The sequence below is a fragment of the Eptatretus burgeri genome, unplaced genomic scaffold (genome assembly GCF_056783735.1).
Source record: "Eptatretus burgeri isolate ZD-2024b unplaced genomic scaffold, Ebu_testis_v1 Ebu_testis_scaffold_36, whole genome shotgun sequence".
NCBI lineage: Eukaryota > Metazoa > Chordata > Myxini > Myxiniformes > Myxinidae > Eptatretus > Eptatretus burgeri.
This window is the reverse complement of record NW_028221986.1, coordinates 44,809-62,500: the sequence shown is the minus strand read 5'-3', so window position 1 is coordinate 62,500 and position 17,692 is coordinate 44,809. Positions and strand designations below refer to the sequence as shown.

General features: G+C 47.5%; 1 protein-coding gene across 5 annotated transcripts in view; it reads right to left on the bottom strand.

Moving 5' to 3' along the window:
• Positions 1 to 17,692, bottom strand: part of LOC147007725 (cadherin-related family member 1a-like) — a 71,913-nt gene that overhangs the window by 20,440 nt on the left and 33,781 nt on the right. For all 5 annotated transcript variants that reach the window (XM_085866523.1, XM_085866521.1, XM_085866522.1 and 2 more), the window contains exons 9-11: positions 6,799 to 6,899; positions 6,334 to 6,534; positions 4,859 to 4,987 (exon numbers count right to left, since the gene is read on the bottom strand). In XM_085866523.1, coding sequence (XP_085722649.1) covers positions 4,859 to 4,987; positions 6,334 to 6,534; positions 6,799 to 6,899 — 431 coding nt within the window. The remainder of the gene's footprint in view (positions 1 to 4,858; positions 4,988 to 6,333; positions 6,535 to 6,798; positions 6,900 to 17,692) is intronic.

Sequence of the window (17,692 nt, the reverse complement as noted above, 5' to 3'; positions counted from 1 at the left end):
TCAATGACAATCGCCTTTTTCATTTTGGACAATCGATTTGTCATCGACAATCGACCAAAACTTTTCGTCCAATCTGGACAATTGCCCAGATTGGACGAAAAGAAAAAAATCATTGCTCGTGAACTATTGCCGTCTCCAGACTTGGTGTCTTTTTACTGTTAATAAATTTATTAGAAATGTTCCCAGTCCGTTTCTGTCCCTTCTTCAGGCGCTGTCACACCTTGACGTTTTAGCCAGCAATGGCAACATATAAAAATGTATGTAAAACGTTGGCGTACGCTGAAATTTTGATGTTTTTTGAGGAGAAGGAGACGGGGAAGGCAGGTCCAGAGGCAGTGGGAGAGGGGGAAAGGTAGAAGTGTGGAGGTGAGAGTTGGAACTCTGAATGTTGGTACGATGACTGGCAAAGGGTGAGAGTTGGCTGATATGATGGAGAGAAGAAAGGTGGACATACTGTGTGTACAAGAGACCAAGTGGATGGGGAGTAAGGCTAGGAGCATTGGAGGTGGTTTCAAACTGTTCTACCATGGTGTGGATGGGAGGAGAAATGGTGTCGGGGTAATCCTGAAGGAAGATCATGTCAAGAGGGTATTGGAGGTGAGGAAAGTGTCTGACCGAGTGATGAGTGTGAAGTTGGAAATTGAAGGGGTGATGATGAATGTCATCAGTGCATATGCCCCGCATATGGGGTGTGAGATGGAGTATAAAGAAGATTTCTGGAGTGAGTTCGATGAAGTGGTGGAGAGTGTGTCCAAGGATGTCAGAGTGGTGATTGGAGCAGATTTCAATGGGCATGTTGGGGAAGGGAATAAAGAGGATGAGGAGGTGATGGGGAGGTATGGTCTCAACAAGAGAAATGTGGAAGGGCAAATGGTGGTAGAGTTTGCAAAAAGAATGGAAATGGCAGTGGTAAATACGTATTTCAAGAAGAAGGAGGAACACAGGGTGATGTACAAGAGTGGAGGAAAATGCATACAGGTGGATTACATCTTAAGCAGGAGATACAACCTGAAAGAGATTAGAGCCTGTAAGGTGGTGGCAGGGGAAAATGTAGCTCGACAGCATCGATTGGTGGACTGTAGGATGATTTTGGAGGTGAGGTTGAGGAAGAGAGTGAGGGCTGAACCAAGGACCAGATGGTGGAAGCTGAAGGAGGAAGACTGTTGCGTGGAATTTAGGGAGGAGGTGAGACAGGTGTTGGATGGTGGTAAAGAGGGGTGGGATGATTGGGCAACTACAGCAGAAGTGGTGAGGGAGATCGCTGGGAAGGTACTTTGTGTGACATCTGGACAGAGGAAGGAAGATAAGGAGACTTGGTGGTGGAACGAGGAAGTACAGGAAAGTATAAGGAAGAAGAGGTTGGCGAAAAAGAAGTGGGATAGCCAGAGAGATGAGGAAAGTCAGCAGGAGTACAAGGAGTGGTAGCGCAAGGCAAAGAGAGAGGTGGCAAAGGCTAAGGAAAAGGCATATGACGAGCTGTATGAGAAGTTGGATACAAATGAAGGGGAAAAGGATTTGTACCGATTGGCAAGACAGAGAGACCGAGCTGGGAAGGATGTGCTGCAGGTTAGGGTGATAAAGGACGTAAATGGGAATGTGCTGACAAGCGAGGAGAGTGTGTTGAGAGGTGGATGGAGTACTTTGAGGAGCTGATGAATGAAGAAAATGAGAGAGAGAGAAGGTTGGAAGAGGTGGAGATAGTGAATCAGGAAGTGGGGTGGATCAGTCGGGATGTAGTGAGGACTGCTATGAAGAAGATGAAAAGTGGAAAGGCAGTTGGCCCAGATGGTATACCAGTGGAGGCATGGAAGTGCTTAGGAGAGATGGCAGTGGGGTTGTTAACCAGATTGTTCAATAAAGTCTTGGAAAGTGAGAGGATGCCGGAGGAGTGGAGATTAAGTGTACTGGTTCCGATTTTCAAGAATAAGGGTGATGTGCAGAGCTGTGGAAATTACAGAGGGATAAAGTTGTTAAGCCACACCATGAAGTTGTGGGAAAGAGTAGTGGAAGCTAGGTTGAGAGAAGAGGTGACGATCTGTGAGTAGCAATATGGGTTTATGCCAGGAAAGAGCACCACTGATGCGATGTTTGCTTTGATAATGTTGATGGAGAAGTATCGGGAAGGCCAGAAGGAGTTACATTGTGTGTTTGTGGATTTAGAGAAAGCTTATGACAGGGTGCCAAGAGAGGAGTTGTGGTATTGTATGAGGAAGTCGGGAGTGGTGGAGAAGTATGTGAGGATCGTGCAGGATATGTATGAGGACAGTGTGACAGTGGGGAGGTGTGCGGTAGGAATGACAGACAAGTTTAAGGTAAAAGTGGGATGCACCAAGGATCGACTCTGAGCCCTTTCCTGTTTGCAATGGTGATGGACAGGTTGACGGACGAGATCACACTGGAGTCTCCATGGACTATGATGTTCGCGGATGACATCATGCTCTGTAGGGAGAGTGGGGAGCAGGCTGAGTCGAGCCTCGAGAGGTGGAGGTACGCACTGGAGAGAAGGGGAATGATAGTCAGTAGGAGTAAGACGGAGTACATGTGCGTAAATGAGAGGGAGGTTGGTGGTATGGTGCGGTTGCAAGGAGTTGAGGTGGGGAATTTGGATGGGTTGAAATACTTGGGATCAACTGTCCAAAGTAAGGGAGAGTGTGGTAGAGAAGTGAAAAAGAGAGTGCAGGCAGGATGGAGTGGTTGGAGAAGAGTTTCAGGAGTGATTTGTGACAGAAGGGTAGCTGCAATAGTGAAGGGGAAAGTATGTAAGATGGTAGTGAGACCAGCTATGTTGTATGGTTTGGAGGCGGTGGCGCTGACAAAAAGACAGGAAGCGGAGCTGGAGGTGGCAGAGTGAAAGATGCTGCGATTCTCGTTGGGAGTGATGAGGATGGACAGGATAAGGAATGAGTATATTAGAGGGACAGCGCAGGTAGGATGGTTTGGAGACAAAGTGAGAGAGGCGAGATTGAGATGGTTTCGACATGTGCACAGGAGGGAAGCGGAGTATATCGGGAGAAGGATGCTGAGGATGGAGCCGCCAGGTAGGAGGAGAAGAGGAAGGCCAAAGAAGAGGTTCATGAATGCGGTGAGGGCGGACATGCGGGTGGTTGGAGTGTCAATGCCAGATGTGGAGGATAGAGCAAAATGGAGACGGATGATCCGCTGTGGCGACCCATAACGGGAGCAGCCGAAAGAAGAAGATATGAATATGTATCCAAAAAATGTACATATGTATGTATATGTATGTGTATATATATATATATATATATATATATATATATATATATATATATATATATATATATATATATATATATATATATATATATATATACATATACATATCCAAACCCATATACATAGATATACATATATACATATACACCGGGCGTAGTGGCATGAGCCTGTAATCCGGTGACTTGGGGGCTTGGGTTGGAGGATCGTTCGAGGACAGGGGCTCTGCGCTGGGCCGCGCTATGAGAGGGTTTCGGGCAGCCTGGAATCATGACGAAACCCAATTCTTATCCCTGTGTCGTAAGAGGTGACCAGGGTTGCGTCAGGAAGGGAATCTGGCGTAAAACCTATGCCAAATCAGTATGCGGATCATAACGGATGATCTGCTGTGGCGACCCCTAACGGGAGCAGCCGAAAGAAGAAGATATATATATATATATATATATATATATATATATATATATATATATATATATATATATATATATATATATATATATATATATCAGACTTTAAAAAAAAACTAAGAATTACTGTAGATCTGATCATAAAGAAATTTTGCATGCTCCAGTTTTCTATTTTCTGCCATTACAAGGAAAAATGCAAAATCATGTCGCAAATGTAACTCAAGTGCATTTATGATAACTTTCGGTGGAGGAAACTATGTCTTGTTATCAATTTCTCATGAAAGACAGGAAGTCAAGGAGGAAGTAAGTCCACGTGTTTGTACAATTGTGAAAGAACGGGGTAGTCTTAAAAAAATTGTATTTTTTATTTTACAGGTTCTTCGCCTCATGGAAGAACTGGAATAGAAATTGCACACACACGAAGACAAATGCATTCGACAACACCAGACTTGACTTCAGACAAACACAGCCACTGAGCTTGGTGAAAGTGACATCACTTCCCAAAGCACTCTAAGTACCAGCGACGCCATATTTTTATGACGTCGCTTTTATTTCCACACTCAGTGGGGCATTGAAGGAGGAATTTCCTCCTCCCCATGGATGCCCCCGATGGGGATTGTCCATGCTCTGTCCATTTGAAATGCTGCGCCTCAACCAAGGAACCAGCATGTACCATTTTTAAAGTCTTTGGTTATTACTCAGACGAAGTTCGACCCACCGACCACCCAGACTCGGAGCAAATTCTCTAACGGTCTAACAATTACACCACTGAGTCTGGGTACTTCTCCCACAATGCAGCTCTTTGCTATTCTCATGATAACTGTAACTTTTGAAGCAATGCTATAGTTTTTCACGATTGTAAAACGTTCGTAGTTTTAATCTTGTAATAAAGTACAGAATATGTTTCATGTTTCAGACAATCTTACAAGTTTCAATAATATTGTTTATCGATTTCTGAATGCATTTTCAGAAACAGGAAATATAAATACAACACTAAAATAACACAAAATCGATTAAATAGCATAAACAAATTTTAAGGAGTATGAAAAATGGTGGATGGAGGGGTCAAAAGAGGATTTGGGACAGGTGCATGTAAGGTAAGGAGGAAGGTATTAATGTGGCATGTAAGGTAAGGAGGAAGGTATTAATGAGGCATGTAAGGTAAGGAGGAAGATGGCTCTCACTCTCAAGCATGCAAACCCAATGTATCAGTTTCCTACCTCGACATTAGACAGGCCACCACGAGGAGGCATGTTGCTCATATTTACCAGAAGGTAACCATCTGGGGTAAGTGTGGCCCAACTTTCGTCTTGAGAACGGAGCTTCACTCTTGCATTTGGATTAATGTTCTGCAGGAAGAAAATGGCACACAATGAATGTTGGTAAGGAAAATATTTGAGAGATTACTTCTCCTCAACATCTTATAGCAAATATATTTGCAATGATAAAATCCAAAATTTACAACAGTACTCCTTTCCAAAACTGTTTCCACATTGCTTGTAATTTCCTTTAGCGAGTGTCAGAAAGTGGAACAGAGCTCTTCCAGGGCCCAAAGTATCCCCTTCATTTTGCAAGATGTTTTGAGGACTAAGTTGAGATGTTTTCAAAGCCTGTTCTCTACTTGTTTCTTTGTTCCGAATGCTCTTTTGGATTGTCACTGAGCCACTGAATCCCACACAGCATCCAATTTTAGTTCAAGTGTTGTACTATGGTATTTTCAAGTATAATATTCAATAGTTTCAGTGAAGTCTTCAATAAATTTTTCCCACCGGGGTTTCAATCCCATCCTTCCCACCAGGCCTTCAAACAGGCGATGCACTCCCATCTCGTATCATCCCCTATCCTTACCCTCAGTCTTTGGTACACCCATTAACCCTACTTAATCCGGACATCTTACTTGCAGGTTACTGTTTCTTCCCTTCCTTTCTTTACTCTTTTCCTGTTTGTTCATTTCCTTGCTTGTTTTGTCCAAGTGTGGCCCCATTGTCACACTGTCAATTTGTTGCCTTTTTACCCTCTGTCATGTCACTCTTCCAATTTTTGAGTGTTGTCAGTTCAGCGAGATACTTTAGCAGTGTCATTCAAAGTCAAACACACAACCACATAGTCCTCAAGTCCACTCCCTGTGTAACTTTGCAAAAAAATCGAGACATGAAGGACACCACAATAAATACCTAAAAATTTTGATGATTCGGCTCATAGCAAAGAACAACTACAATACACTCAATGGAGGGCTGACTCAGCCATTATTTTCTCTCAATGCAATACCATCCCAGAGGGTACAAACCTTTGACCAGCGACTCGGTGGTGTAATTGTTAGACTTTAGAGCAACTGTTTGGAGTCTGACAGGTCGGTGGTTTAAGCCCTTGCTAAGTTGTACCAAAAACTTCAAAAATGGTATGTGCTGCTTCATCTCCTGCCTTGACTAAAAACAGTACGGTTAAAGCAAATCTAGTCTTGTACTTAATATTAATTTTGTATTTTTCCTTGTGAGCTCAAAGTTGAACTCGTCCGAGACATTCACAATATGAAGCTCTCTGCCAAATCTGGCGATTCGAGTTGCCCTTTATGTCCAGTTATTTTGCAGACAAACAGCCAAGCACACAGAAGGGAGGAGAACAATGCTCACATCCCTGGCCTACTGCCACAGCATGAGTAATTAAGCTTTAATAACTTAAAACCAAAGAGACAAACCTGTGGTGGGTAGTCGTTGTCGCAGACCAAAACACGCAGTGGAGATAATGAATGGCATTCAAACACAACCACCATATACTCAGTCGATGGGATATATCCACAACGACCTTTGCAAAATTTTGGTGGATAATTGTTTTGTTGAATGACTCTGATTTTGGCAGTTGTGAGAGCAGATCTGAAGTTATTGTTTTTCTGCACCGCCTGTCGCATAGACAAGAAAACATTTTTATTCTGTATGTATCTATTTGTCTATGTTTTGTTTTACTCACGAAGCCAACTTTTGCATCATTTCATTTATTGCTTCTTTGAGTGAGTTTTAATGTTTCCCCAGTAATGTTGCCTTGCATTAACAACAGCTAATCATTGTGATTCAGTTACTCTCAAGATTGGAAATGGTAAAGTTAACCATAATAATAATGAAGATATTGATAAGATATCAGGAATGAAGAAAATAAATAGGGTTACCAAGATTTCCAGGTTGTACGTTTGGTTGTATTTCTTCTTTGCTGTGTCGTTCAGAGTCAGCTTGCCATCATCTCCAATGCTGAAAATTTTTTCATCATTTCCTGAACAACAAAACAGTCCCATTCTTTCAATTCATCTGTTATTCTTAAAAAAAATAAACGGGGTGACATCAGTCTAAGTTATAGAGGTGATTACAAAGTCCCATTACCTCCAATCATCATCTACCCTGGTAGGTATATATATATTTATACGTAATGTAATATATATATATATATATATATATATATATATATATATATATATATATATATATATATATATATATATATATATATATATATATATATATATATATATATATATATATATGAGCCTGGTGTTGGCGCAGTGGTTAGGGCAGCAGCTTGGGATCCAAAAGGTCCTGAGTTCAAGCCCCGTTGTGCCACTGAATTAATACACCAGGGGGGTTGACTCAGCCTGTCATCCTTCCGAGGTTGGCGAAATGAGTACCAGTGTATACCCTGGTTAAAATAGGTGTACCATATCCCTGTGTCGTAAGAGGCGACCAGGGTTGCGTCAGGAAGGGCATCCGGCGTAAAACATGTGCCAAATCACTAGGCGGATCATGCGGATGATCCGCTGTGGTGACCCCAAAAGGGAGCAGCCGAAAGAAGAAGATATCTATATATATATATATATATATATATATATATATATATATATATATATATATATATATATATATATATATATATATATATATATATATATATATATGCCTACCGCGGCCGACTAGCCCAGTGCCCGGGGTACCCACTCAGCGATACTCAGCTTTCGCAGATACGCTCCCAGCCCATCAACAAGGCTCCTGCACCCCTCCAAATGGGTTTCGAGCCTACTTCCCCACCAACAACAAAACGACTTCCATTTTGTCAATTTAACTAACCCAGCTAACTCACTCTACACTGACCCTGGGGTCCCTTGGGCGGGAATCACTCCTCCCCCCAATCACTCATCGCACCATGCATTCCACATTCACTCCATACATACAGACCCGCTGGCCTCACTCACTGAACATGTCTCCTCCTCGCAACTCTTCAACACACACATCGCTGATTTCTGCCATCCTGCTCACTACATCCCCTACCTACATCGTGCTCCCACGTCGTTCCTTACACTATAGCATGTTCCATTTAACCTAACAGCTAAGCTACGTCTCCTCTACACATACACAGTCAGTCACTGCCTCCAAATCATTTTCCATTTCACTTCCTAAATCTCAACTAAAATCCCTCTACCTAATCCATTCCATGGGCTCCATGAGGACTTACCCCTGCCCCATGAAGCTGGTCTAGCTAAGCTAACCCTTCCCCCTAACTCGTTCCATCCTGTGCCCGGGCATTGGGGATCTTACACCCCTTGCCCAGGGAATCCTGTTCACCCGAAGTGAGGCTTGCTTTTTTTTTTTTTTCCTCGCGCAGCACCAGCGCGGCAACTCGCAACCTGCGCTCTACTCTCCTTGACGTCATGGCAGCTGTTCACACACCTCGTCCCTCTTGGACGGTACCATCCGGCAGGGATTCACCCTCCTGCCGGATTCCAACCAGACGTGCAGCCATGACGTCACCCTGCGCATTACAAAAAAAAAACAAGCCTCGCGTTTCGAGGGGCTCCCCACACGAACACATGTGCTCTGCTCGTCAGAGCTTCACACACACGCTCGCGTGGAGAACCCATCCGGTCCAAATCCATTGTCCTAGCCTACCTCCTGTCTGTCCGCGGGATCGGCAACATCCACCGCTGGTGTTTCCAGATCGGGTTTCACTCCCGCAAGCGCGCACGTGGCGGCCTCGTGCGGAGCACGGCATGAACCTCGCGCTCGCCGCTGGATAAACTCGGCGCGGTCCCCAATGCAACTACGGCCGCTACCCGGCCTTTGTCTCTCTGTCGCCGTCGTCGTCTCCATTCCATCCACGCACACCTGCGTGTTACAACCCTCAGACTCCACTCCATCACACTCGCCCCGGGACATGCGGTGGTGTGTTCCCGCATGCCCACCGTCATCTCCCTTACATACAGCGACCTCACACACGCCGTCTCTCTCACACTCGGCTGCTCACTCACTCATGCCGTTTCCTTCACACACACCATACCGCCCACACACGCGGGGGCACTCGCATGCTGTTTCACTCACACCCGGGCTTCCACTCACACCGGGAATGCTGGGAAGCACGCACCCGGCACACTCGTGACCACACCACTCACACAAGGGGGCGCACTCACACCTTGCACCACACACACCGGGACAATCACACTGGGGAATCGGGTCACCTCTCGGGCTCCCGGGGCCTCCATACCCCCCAAGCTCCTCGTGCACCCGTCCGCAGCACTCGCCCCCTCGAACTCGCTCGACATGACCGAACCCACCTGGTCGTGACTCGCTTCAAGGGAGAATAGCGTCTCCCTCCGTTCCCGAAGGAGGCTATCCAGCTGCTCGCACCGGGTCCCTCCACAGTCCGCCAGCTCCCCCTCATGGTCCTCTACTACCTCAATGTGTGTGTGCTCGTCCCCAACCCCGTCCTTATCGTGCAGTCTCTCCTCTATTTTTTCTGTTTCTTTCTGGTTCCTTTTTCCTTCCCATCTGAGTCGTTCTTCCTCTCTGAGCATCATTAGATGTTCGTTCTCCCTCCGGAGCTCTTCAATCTCCGCTGACTCCAATCTTGCTCTCCGTTTTAGTTGTTCAATTTCAAACTCACATTGTTCCTGTTTCCTGCCCCCACAGTTTCTCCTGCTCTTCATTTTCCAATCTCATCGTTTCTTTCAATTGGCTCATTTTCTTCCTGTGTTTCATTCGCTGTTCTCTCACTACTCTTCCTTGTTTCCTCTCCTGTCCTTCCTTCTACAGTTTCATGGTTTGCTTAATTTGGTGAATCTCGTTTTTGTGTTTCATTTGCTGTTCTCTCACGACTCTTCCTTGTTTCCCCTCCTGTCCTTCCTTCTCCAATTTCGTGGTTTTCTTCATTTGGTTAATTTCCCTTTTGTGTATCATTCGCTGTTCTTTGTCTATCTCCTCGCACTCCAGCCTTGCCTTTTCTTCCAATTGGTCAACCTCGGCTTCATGTTCTTTTTGTTTTCCATCCCATTGTTCCTCTCGTTCTTCCCTCTCCAATCTCGTTGTGTCCTTCAATCGCATAATTTCTCCTTCCTGCTTCAGTTGTCCTTCCCTCATCATCCTCAACTCGTTTTGTAGTTCCCTTTCTTTGTCTTTGTGTTTCTGTAACTCAGAAGCTTTCTTTTCAAATTCCTTTCTCATCTCCACACACTCCAACCTGTTTTTTTTCCTTTTGTCGTTCAGTTTCAAGTTCATACTCTTTTTGTTTTTTATTCCACTGTCTTTCTTGTTCCTCATTCTGCAATCTCGTTATTTCCTTCAATTGGCCGATTTCCTTCTCCTGTCTCATTCCTTGTTCTTTGTGTTTTTTATTCCACTGTCTCTCTCGTTCCTCATTCTGCAATCTGGCCTTCGCTTCTAGCTGTTCGATCTGTACAGTGTGGTTCCTTAACATTTCATTCTCCGTTCTCGTTCTTTCCTCACTCAACATCTTCAGTTCGTTTTGTAATCCCGTTTCTTTGTTTTGGTGTTTCTGTAACTCAGAAGTTTTATTTTCCAATTCTTTTCTCATCTCCGCACACTCCGACCTTGCTTTGGCTTCTAACTGTTCTTCCGGCTTGCCCTTGTGGTTTTCTGCCCGTCCTCCCAGTTCCTCTGTCTCCGTTTTTACCTCCAGTCCCAGCTTATCAACTCTCTTCGTCATGTCTTGAAGTCTTTTCTCACACTCCACCGTTATGACCTTCAATCCCTCATTTGTCTCCTCCTGGCTTTCTTTTAATTTTTCTATTGCCTTCCTTACCTCGTGTCTCGTCTTACACGTTTCGGTCTCCCCGTTTAATTTTTCCCTCTGTGTCACCGTCACTTCCTCTGTCACGACTCTCGCCCAACACGTCTCCCGTATTAATTGGTCCGTTGCCGCCTCCATTGCGGGCCTGACAGCCGTTGCACTCCCTCTCAGCTCGTTCGCTCCCACACGTGGCGCTGCCATTATGCCTGCCTGCAGGCATCGCCCCACGCGCTGCATTTCTTTCATTTGGTCGTTCGCCTCGAGTGCGTTTAAATCCATTTTTTCGTTCATTTCGCTCATTTGTTGTGTATTTTCGTCCATTTTTTCTTTCATCCCTTGCATCATCTGCATCAACATTTCCCCCACCCTGTTGATTTCAGTCGACCCCGACGAAGCCCAATCGCCTCGGTCGGTGGCGTTTTTGCTGGGGACTGGGTAGGGAATTTGACGGAGGTGGGGAGGGGGGGTGTCATGCCCCGCGGCCTCTGCCGCGCCCATTTCGGGTTCTGGGTCTGTTTGTGGGGGAAATTGTCCCTGCTCAACAAACATTTCCTGCTCGGGGGTCTCATCCTGGGCCATGGATTCTACAATTTCCTCCCTCATTTCTACTTCTAATAGCCCCGGCTCTCGTTCGCCTTGATATTCCATCTTGTTTCTCGGAAGAGATTAATTTGGCCTGCTCGTAATTTGGGGGGAACGGGGGAGGGGGGGGGTCGCTTCACACACCCCTGGTCCGATCCCCGTAAATTTAGCTTGGAGACCGAGGTGGATTCGAATCCCACTCCTGACACCACAGTTACGAATTTCGGCCCGCCCTGCGTGCGATCGGCCACGTGACTCGAATTGCGACCGCGTCGCCCACCGGAACGGACAATTCAGTCGTGACCCTCTGAACAACACCGGGAGCTAGTCACGGGTGGGGGTTTAACCTCACCACAACTCAGTCCGCATTCTACCCGCGCGAAATAGGGTCTGATCGCCAAATGGTCGATTTACCTAAGTACCCGCGCGGGTAGCGTACCGAGTTGTACCACGCCGCAGGTTGACTTCGGACACGAACCGCTTAAGCGGCTCGTTCCGTACTGCAGGGATAACCGAGCGGAGTTATCGTCGACCACGACGGTTCAGATTATTTATCGGGAACTTACACCCACTATCAATCCCTTCCGTGATGCAAGACAAAGCTTTCAATAAGGGAAAAGAAAGGACGCAACGAAACGGGGTAACAGTTCACACAATGCACATTTATTTCACACACACAAGCACGTAAGGCAGTAATGCAATGACACAAAAGGCAACAAAAGCAAAAGCACTACTACCGACTATAATTATTTACAACACTTAAACAATTATACTTGTCGGGACTCGGCGCCACATCATGCATTCAAAATAAACAGGAAAGACCTCCCCATAGGCAGGGAGGTAGACGGGGTCCGTGGACCAAATGTGCGCGGAACCTGGAGGAGCGGCCAGGTCCACGAGACCGAAAAGGTCTTACCCGCGTCCTCGTGACGCGATGGCGGGCAAGCCGCAATGTCCGCGCAGCTGCGCCCCGACTCCATGCCCCTGGCGTGGTCGGTGAGCCTTCTCCGGCGTACTCCGCGCCAGCACGGTTGGGTCGGCACCACGGTTAGGGTGGGGAATGAATGGGGCCACCGGCACTATCTCAGAGCGGATAGGGGGGGGGGGGAATTGTTGATGCTCAGGGTCGAGCGAGGGGAATGGCTGGCTGGCTTGGTCGCTTGTGAGAGCAAAGGTGGGTCAATTCCAACGACGAGACGAGCCCAGCGACCAGCGACGAGATGACACCACACTACCACTCTCAGTTTCACACAGACTTGCGTCTTTTATAGACGGGGGGAGGAGCCTGTATGCAAATTTTAGGATCAAAACGCGATTGGAGGCGGGGCCATGCCACCCTCTGTTCAGCCATTGGTGTGGAAAAAAGGGGCACGAGCCTCTTTTGATCCGAATTCCTCCCTGAGAGGAATTCACATCCATCACGCTTGGAGGTGGGGCCATACCGCCCAACGCTCGCCCATTGGACGGAGGTGTGGGGGAAAAATTATATTAATGTATTTTCAATTGTAACAAATGGAGTTTCAGAAATGTAACTTTTATGCTGCAAATTGAATTGGCTGTCATTTCTGGCCAAAAGATTTTTGCCCTAAATGATAAGAAATGTGTTGTTCTGAAGCAGAGTGACCGAGCTGATAAATGAACCTTTGCTTAGAAATGTACGAAGTGGCTTTTCGTCTAAAGGACACGTCTACAGTCTGGGTGAATATCCCCCAACCTCTCTCTCACGAAAGTATAAAATGCTTTGAAATCTAAAATTGTTTTCAGTGCAAGCACGTGAGGAAGTATAGTTTCTCAGTGGCTTGTACTCCTTGGAACTGACCAAGTACCAAGTTAGAATAAAACTCTCTGATGTAATGTAGAAGTGAATTGAATCGGGTTGGTCTAACTGTGAACTAAAGTAAGAATAAATTAAATAGAACCAAATAATATTGCAATCAAATGGGGATTCTTAAGTTCATTGTGCAAGGGTGAGAAGTGTATGGTGTATAATTAGGAAATAAATTGTTTCACAAGGAAGGACATGTGTGGACATCAGTTTTATCAGTGTCGATAGGGTTTTTGTAGGATTTTATAATCAAATCGGACAAACGTTAAACTCTGTCTGAAGTCAAATAGGATTCCACAATCGGCCAGTTAGAATCCTTCAGGAGGACAACGATCACACCAAGGTGGGTTTAAAAAATCCACATCAGAGGAAAAGGGGCATGAACCTCCCCTGATCCGAATTTCTCTCCTGTAAAGGCACCCATTTGTACCCACGGCTCGACGCGTTTGGCATCAATTACCGAACGGGCCCTGGACAGCACGACGTTCGGTGTTGACTGGTGGTGGGGTCGATGGTTGTGGAAGGAGAAAGGCAAAGGTGGTGGGGGGTTTGCTGTGGTGGTTTGGTGGTTGGTGGGCATCGTTTGGGAATGGCGGTGAAGCGATGTTTGCGGGATGGAGTTGTGGAGGTAAAGAGGAGAAGGTGGTGGTGTTTGAGTTGTTGGCGGCTTCATGGTTCAAAATAACGATAGAGAAAGAAAAATGGCTAACTCAAAGCGTCGCAGCCCGGATGAATCACACATATTCCCTCTAAACAACAGGTGTGGGCTAACTACACATGACCTTATCGATATATCTCACCTGAGGACCCTTTATGGTGTATTGCGAATTTTCACAGCCGTAACAATATATATATATATATATATATATATATATATATATATATATATATATATATATATATATATATTGTATACCGTATTTATTCTAATGGAAGTCCCCCTTCTCATAAAGCCCCCCCCCTCCTCTGAGAAAATTTTCATGTTTCAAGGGTGTCTCCAATAATAGCCTCCCTCGTCCCTCCCCCGTCACCCGGTGTGAAACAACTGAGACAGCTGTAGCCTGTAGAGGGAGCCTGGGCTGTCTGGCCAAGCCGGGACCCGGCTTTGTTGACAGGTGTGTTTGACGGCGGTCAAGTCAGTGTTGTGTCGTATTCTGTATAATTTACACCCCTCTACCTTGACAATACTTGTATCTTCATAATAAAACAAATAAATAACATAAAAAAATTGTATGTTTGTAGATTGTCTCTAATAAAGGCGCCCTTCCCTCCTTGATCAAACTGGTATTCTAATAAATGCCCAGGGCTTATATTAGAATAAATACTATATATATATATATATATATATATATATATATATATATATATATATATATATATATGTGTGTGTGTGTGTGTGTGTGTGTGTGTGTGTGTGTGTGTGTGTGTCTATTGTTGCGTTTATGGAAACCACATGCCTACAAGGCAATGGCATCCATCATACAGTGATTCCCAGACAGTTATTTCATTAATATACGTGCAGTTGGACCTTTCTCTCATGTCTAATGGGTCAAATGGGATGAAGTGCGTTGTGTGGGTCTCATAGTTAGGTGTGATGATATCTCTATCTTCATTCCAACTCATTTCCTCTTATTCCTGAAATAAATCCAAGCAGGCACCGCACCCAGACGGCCACCTGTGAAAACCACAACAACCTCCTCCACCATAAGAATGTGTCCTCGCAGAGGCCAACACAGGCATCAACGACACGATGAAAACAGCCCTCCACCGCGAGACTGTACAGGACACACGTGGCATGCTCTTTCATTCAAATCTGCACCTAATATTAATATCTATACTCTTTTCAACCAAAATCGGCATCTAATAATTATAATAATCTTCTTTTCAACCCTGATTTATATCCAGTCCTTTCCTGCAATTAATCCATAATGCGGATCGGTTTGGCACAGTGCTCGTGCGGCACCTGTGAGGATCACCACTGTAATGAATAACCCTGTGCACGATGGCAGACACGGGCGCAGCCCCGTAAAAAATAACGACTGTGCGTGGGTTTACAATGACATCTTACCGTTGATCTTCGCTCGCTACCGCGGCCACCGGTGTCACGAATGATGGAGGTCTTCCCGCACCTCTGCCTCAATGCAGTGGCTGCCAAACAGAGGTGCAAACGCACGGCCCAGATCGCTTGGGCCGCGTGGCCTACCACGGAACAAGCGCATTGACCAGCGCTAACCGCGGGTCGCCAGGGGTGCTCGGGTGGGCGCCGGGGCAAGGCCCGGGACTTCGGGTTCAAGTGGGGCATATGGCTTCTGTGGTATAGCCTGCGGGCCTGCGGGGCGGGGGGATGATGATGGGGTGAGTGGTCGTCGTGAGCATCGTGTCTGCCAGGAATATAAGGAGTGCGCGCCGCCTGAGGCGTCGTAGTGGTGCCGTAGTGCCACGGCTCGTGAGTGTGTTGAGTACGTAATAAAGGAGAGCCGCGGGCAAAGTACGCCCGTGCTTGTACACCACAGCCGGGCTCGTCTGTTCCTCCGCTCGTGTCTGCCTGCTAAGCATCTTCTACATGACACTACAGTTGGCTGACGAGGATCTTCGGATCGGCGTGTGCAGGGCGGCAGCGAATAACCCATGCGGTTCCAGTCTACGGAGCCAAGGGTCTCGCCAGCACGAGCATGGCAGAAGGTCGGGGCACGGCGCACGGGCGCGTGCCCGTTTTCGGGGGAGATGACTTCGAGTTGTTTTCTGAGCAATTGGGTTGCTACTTCCGCGCGAATGATGTAGATGATGAAGAAAAACGCAAGTCGATCTTGCTCGCCTCGCTATCAACGGAGCACTACCGGCTGCTGAGTGATTTGGTGGCTCCAGATAAGCCCAGTGATGACGGGCTATCGTTTCAGGACATCGTGGCGAAAATGAAGACCCACTTGGCGCCAGAGAAGTCGTTGCAGCTCGCGCGGTTCCAGTTCGATCACCTCGCGAAGGGGGGTGAGGAGCGCGTTGCAGATTTCGTAGCACGGGTGAAGCATTCGGCCGTGCCTTGCAAGTTCACGGCAGAGGAGCGTCCGGCACGACTCAGAGATCGTTTTATTTCTGGTCTGCGAGACGCGAAGATGGTAGCAGCCATCCTGCGGTTGACCAACGTCACATTCGACTCGGCGGTCGGGACTGCTTCGTCTGTCGAGCAGACACTCACGGATGTCCGCACCATCGCTGGCCAGGACGTAATGAGTAGCTCCAGCTGGGGCATGTCGGCTGATCCCGAGGTCCACGCGGTGACCCAGGTGCCGCAGGTCGCACATCCCGGAGTTCACGCGATGACCGGGCCGGAGCAGGAGATGCAACCACGGTTGAGTCTGTTTTCCGTTGGTCCGGAGATGACGACGCCGTTCACGGTGGAGGTCGAAGTGAATGGCGAGCCGACTGTGTTTTGCGTGGACACCGGGGCTGCAGTGTCGGTCATGGGCGAGCAGGCGGCTCGTGGTCTTCACGGTGTTTGCCTAGTCGAGACGACCTTGTCGCTGTACACGTACACCGGTGAAGCGATTGCACCGCTTGCGAGGGCCGACGTCTCAGTGCGCTACCGAGGTCGACGCGCCCGGCTCTCGGTGTTCGTGGTGCGAGGGGAGGGGCCCGCCCTTTTGGGTCAGGACTGGCTGGCGCACCTCGGGCTGGATCTCCAGTTCGTACCTCCAGGTGTGCCGGTGCTCTCTTCGATGCTTTCGTCGAGGCCCGAGGGCGAGGTTCTGGCGGCGGGAGCCGCGTCGATGCAACGGGAGCGGCCGTTCATTGCTGCCTGCAACGGTGATGTGCGGTTCGGGAGCAGCGGGAGCCGTGCCAGCTCTCGCGATGAGTTCTCGCGCTTCGGCGGGGTTCATGAGGCAATGCGCACCTGTGTTGTTCGGGCAGCTTCGACGGCGAGCTGCAGCGAGCCCGTCGCGTTCAAGGAAGTCACGGTTCGCAACATCGAGTCAACAACCAAGAGACGGACTCGTGATGGGGGTTATGGATTGCTGTTCATTGCATATTTGTTTCTCCTTGCTCTAGTGATGCAGTTTAACGTTGTTGAAATAAATTCCAACAGTTCCTGTGTGAGAGTGGGTTTGGCGGAGATCAATCGATGGGTTTTGCAGTATGGTCAATGTGATGTTGTGGCTTTGGGAGCGGTGGTGGCGAATAAAAAGGTTTGGTTGGCCTTCCATTGCCCCGGGCCGTGGGTAGTTGCTTTGTCATGTGCAGGGATTTTGCCGAAAGAACGCACTGTACGGGAAAATGAGTTTGCAATGGTTCCAGTGATATTCCTATTGATTTATGACGAGCCTATGGTTGAAGTGTGGTTTGAATGGGGTTGCTACCGTCTAACTGCCGTGTGGGTCTCGGAGATCGACTCAGAGCCAGGACTGGTGCGCTGGTCAGCGTTACCCCCACCTCTGGTTGCGGCAAGGTCAGACGTGCCTGGCGCCGGGGGCGCAGCTCTCTGTGTTCGCTCAAGGCCGTTTAGACGGGCGTTGGCATCTCAACTGATTGTGGTGCGTGGGTTGTTGTGGAGCATTGGTTGCATCCAGCCAGCGGCGCTGTTCAGCGCCCCCAT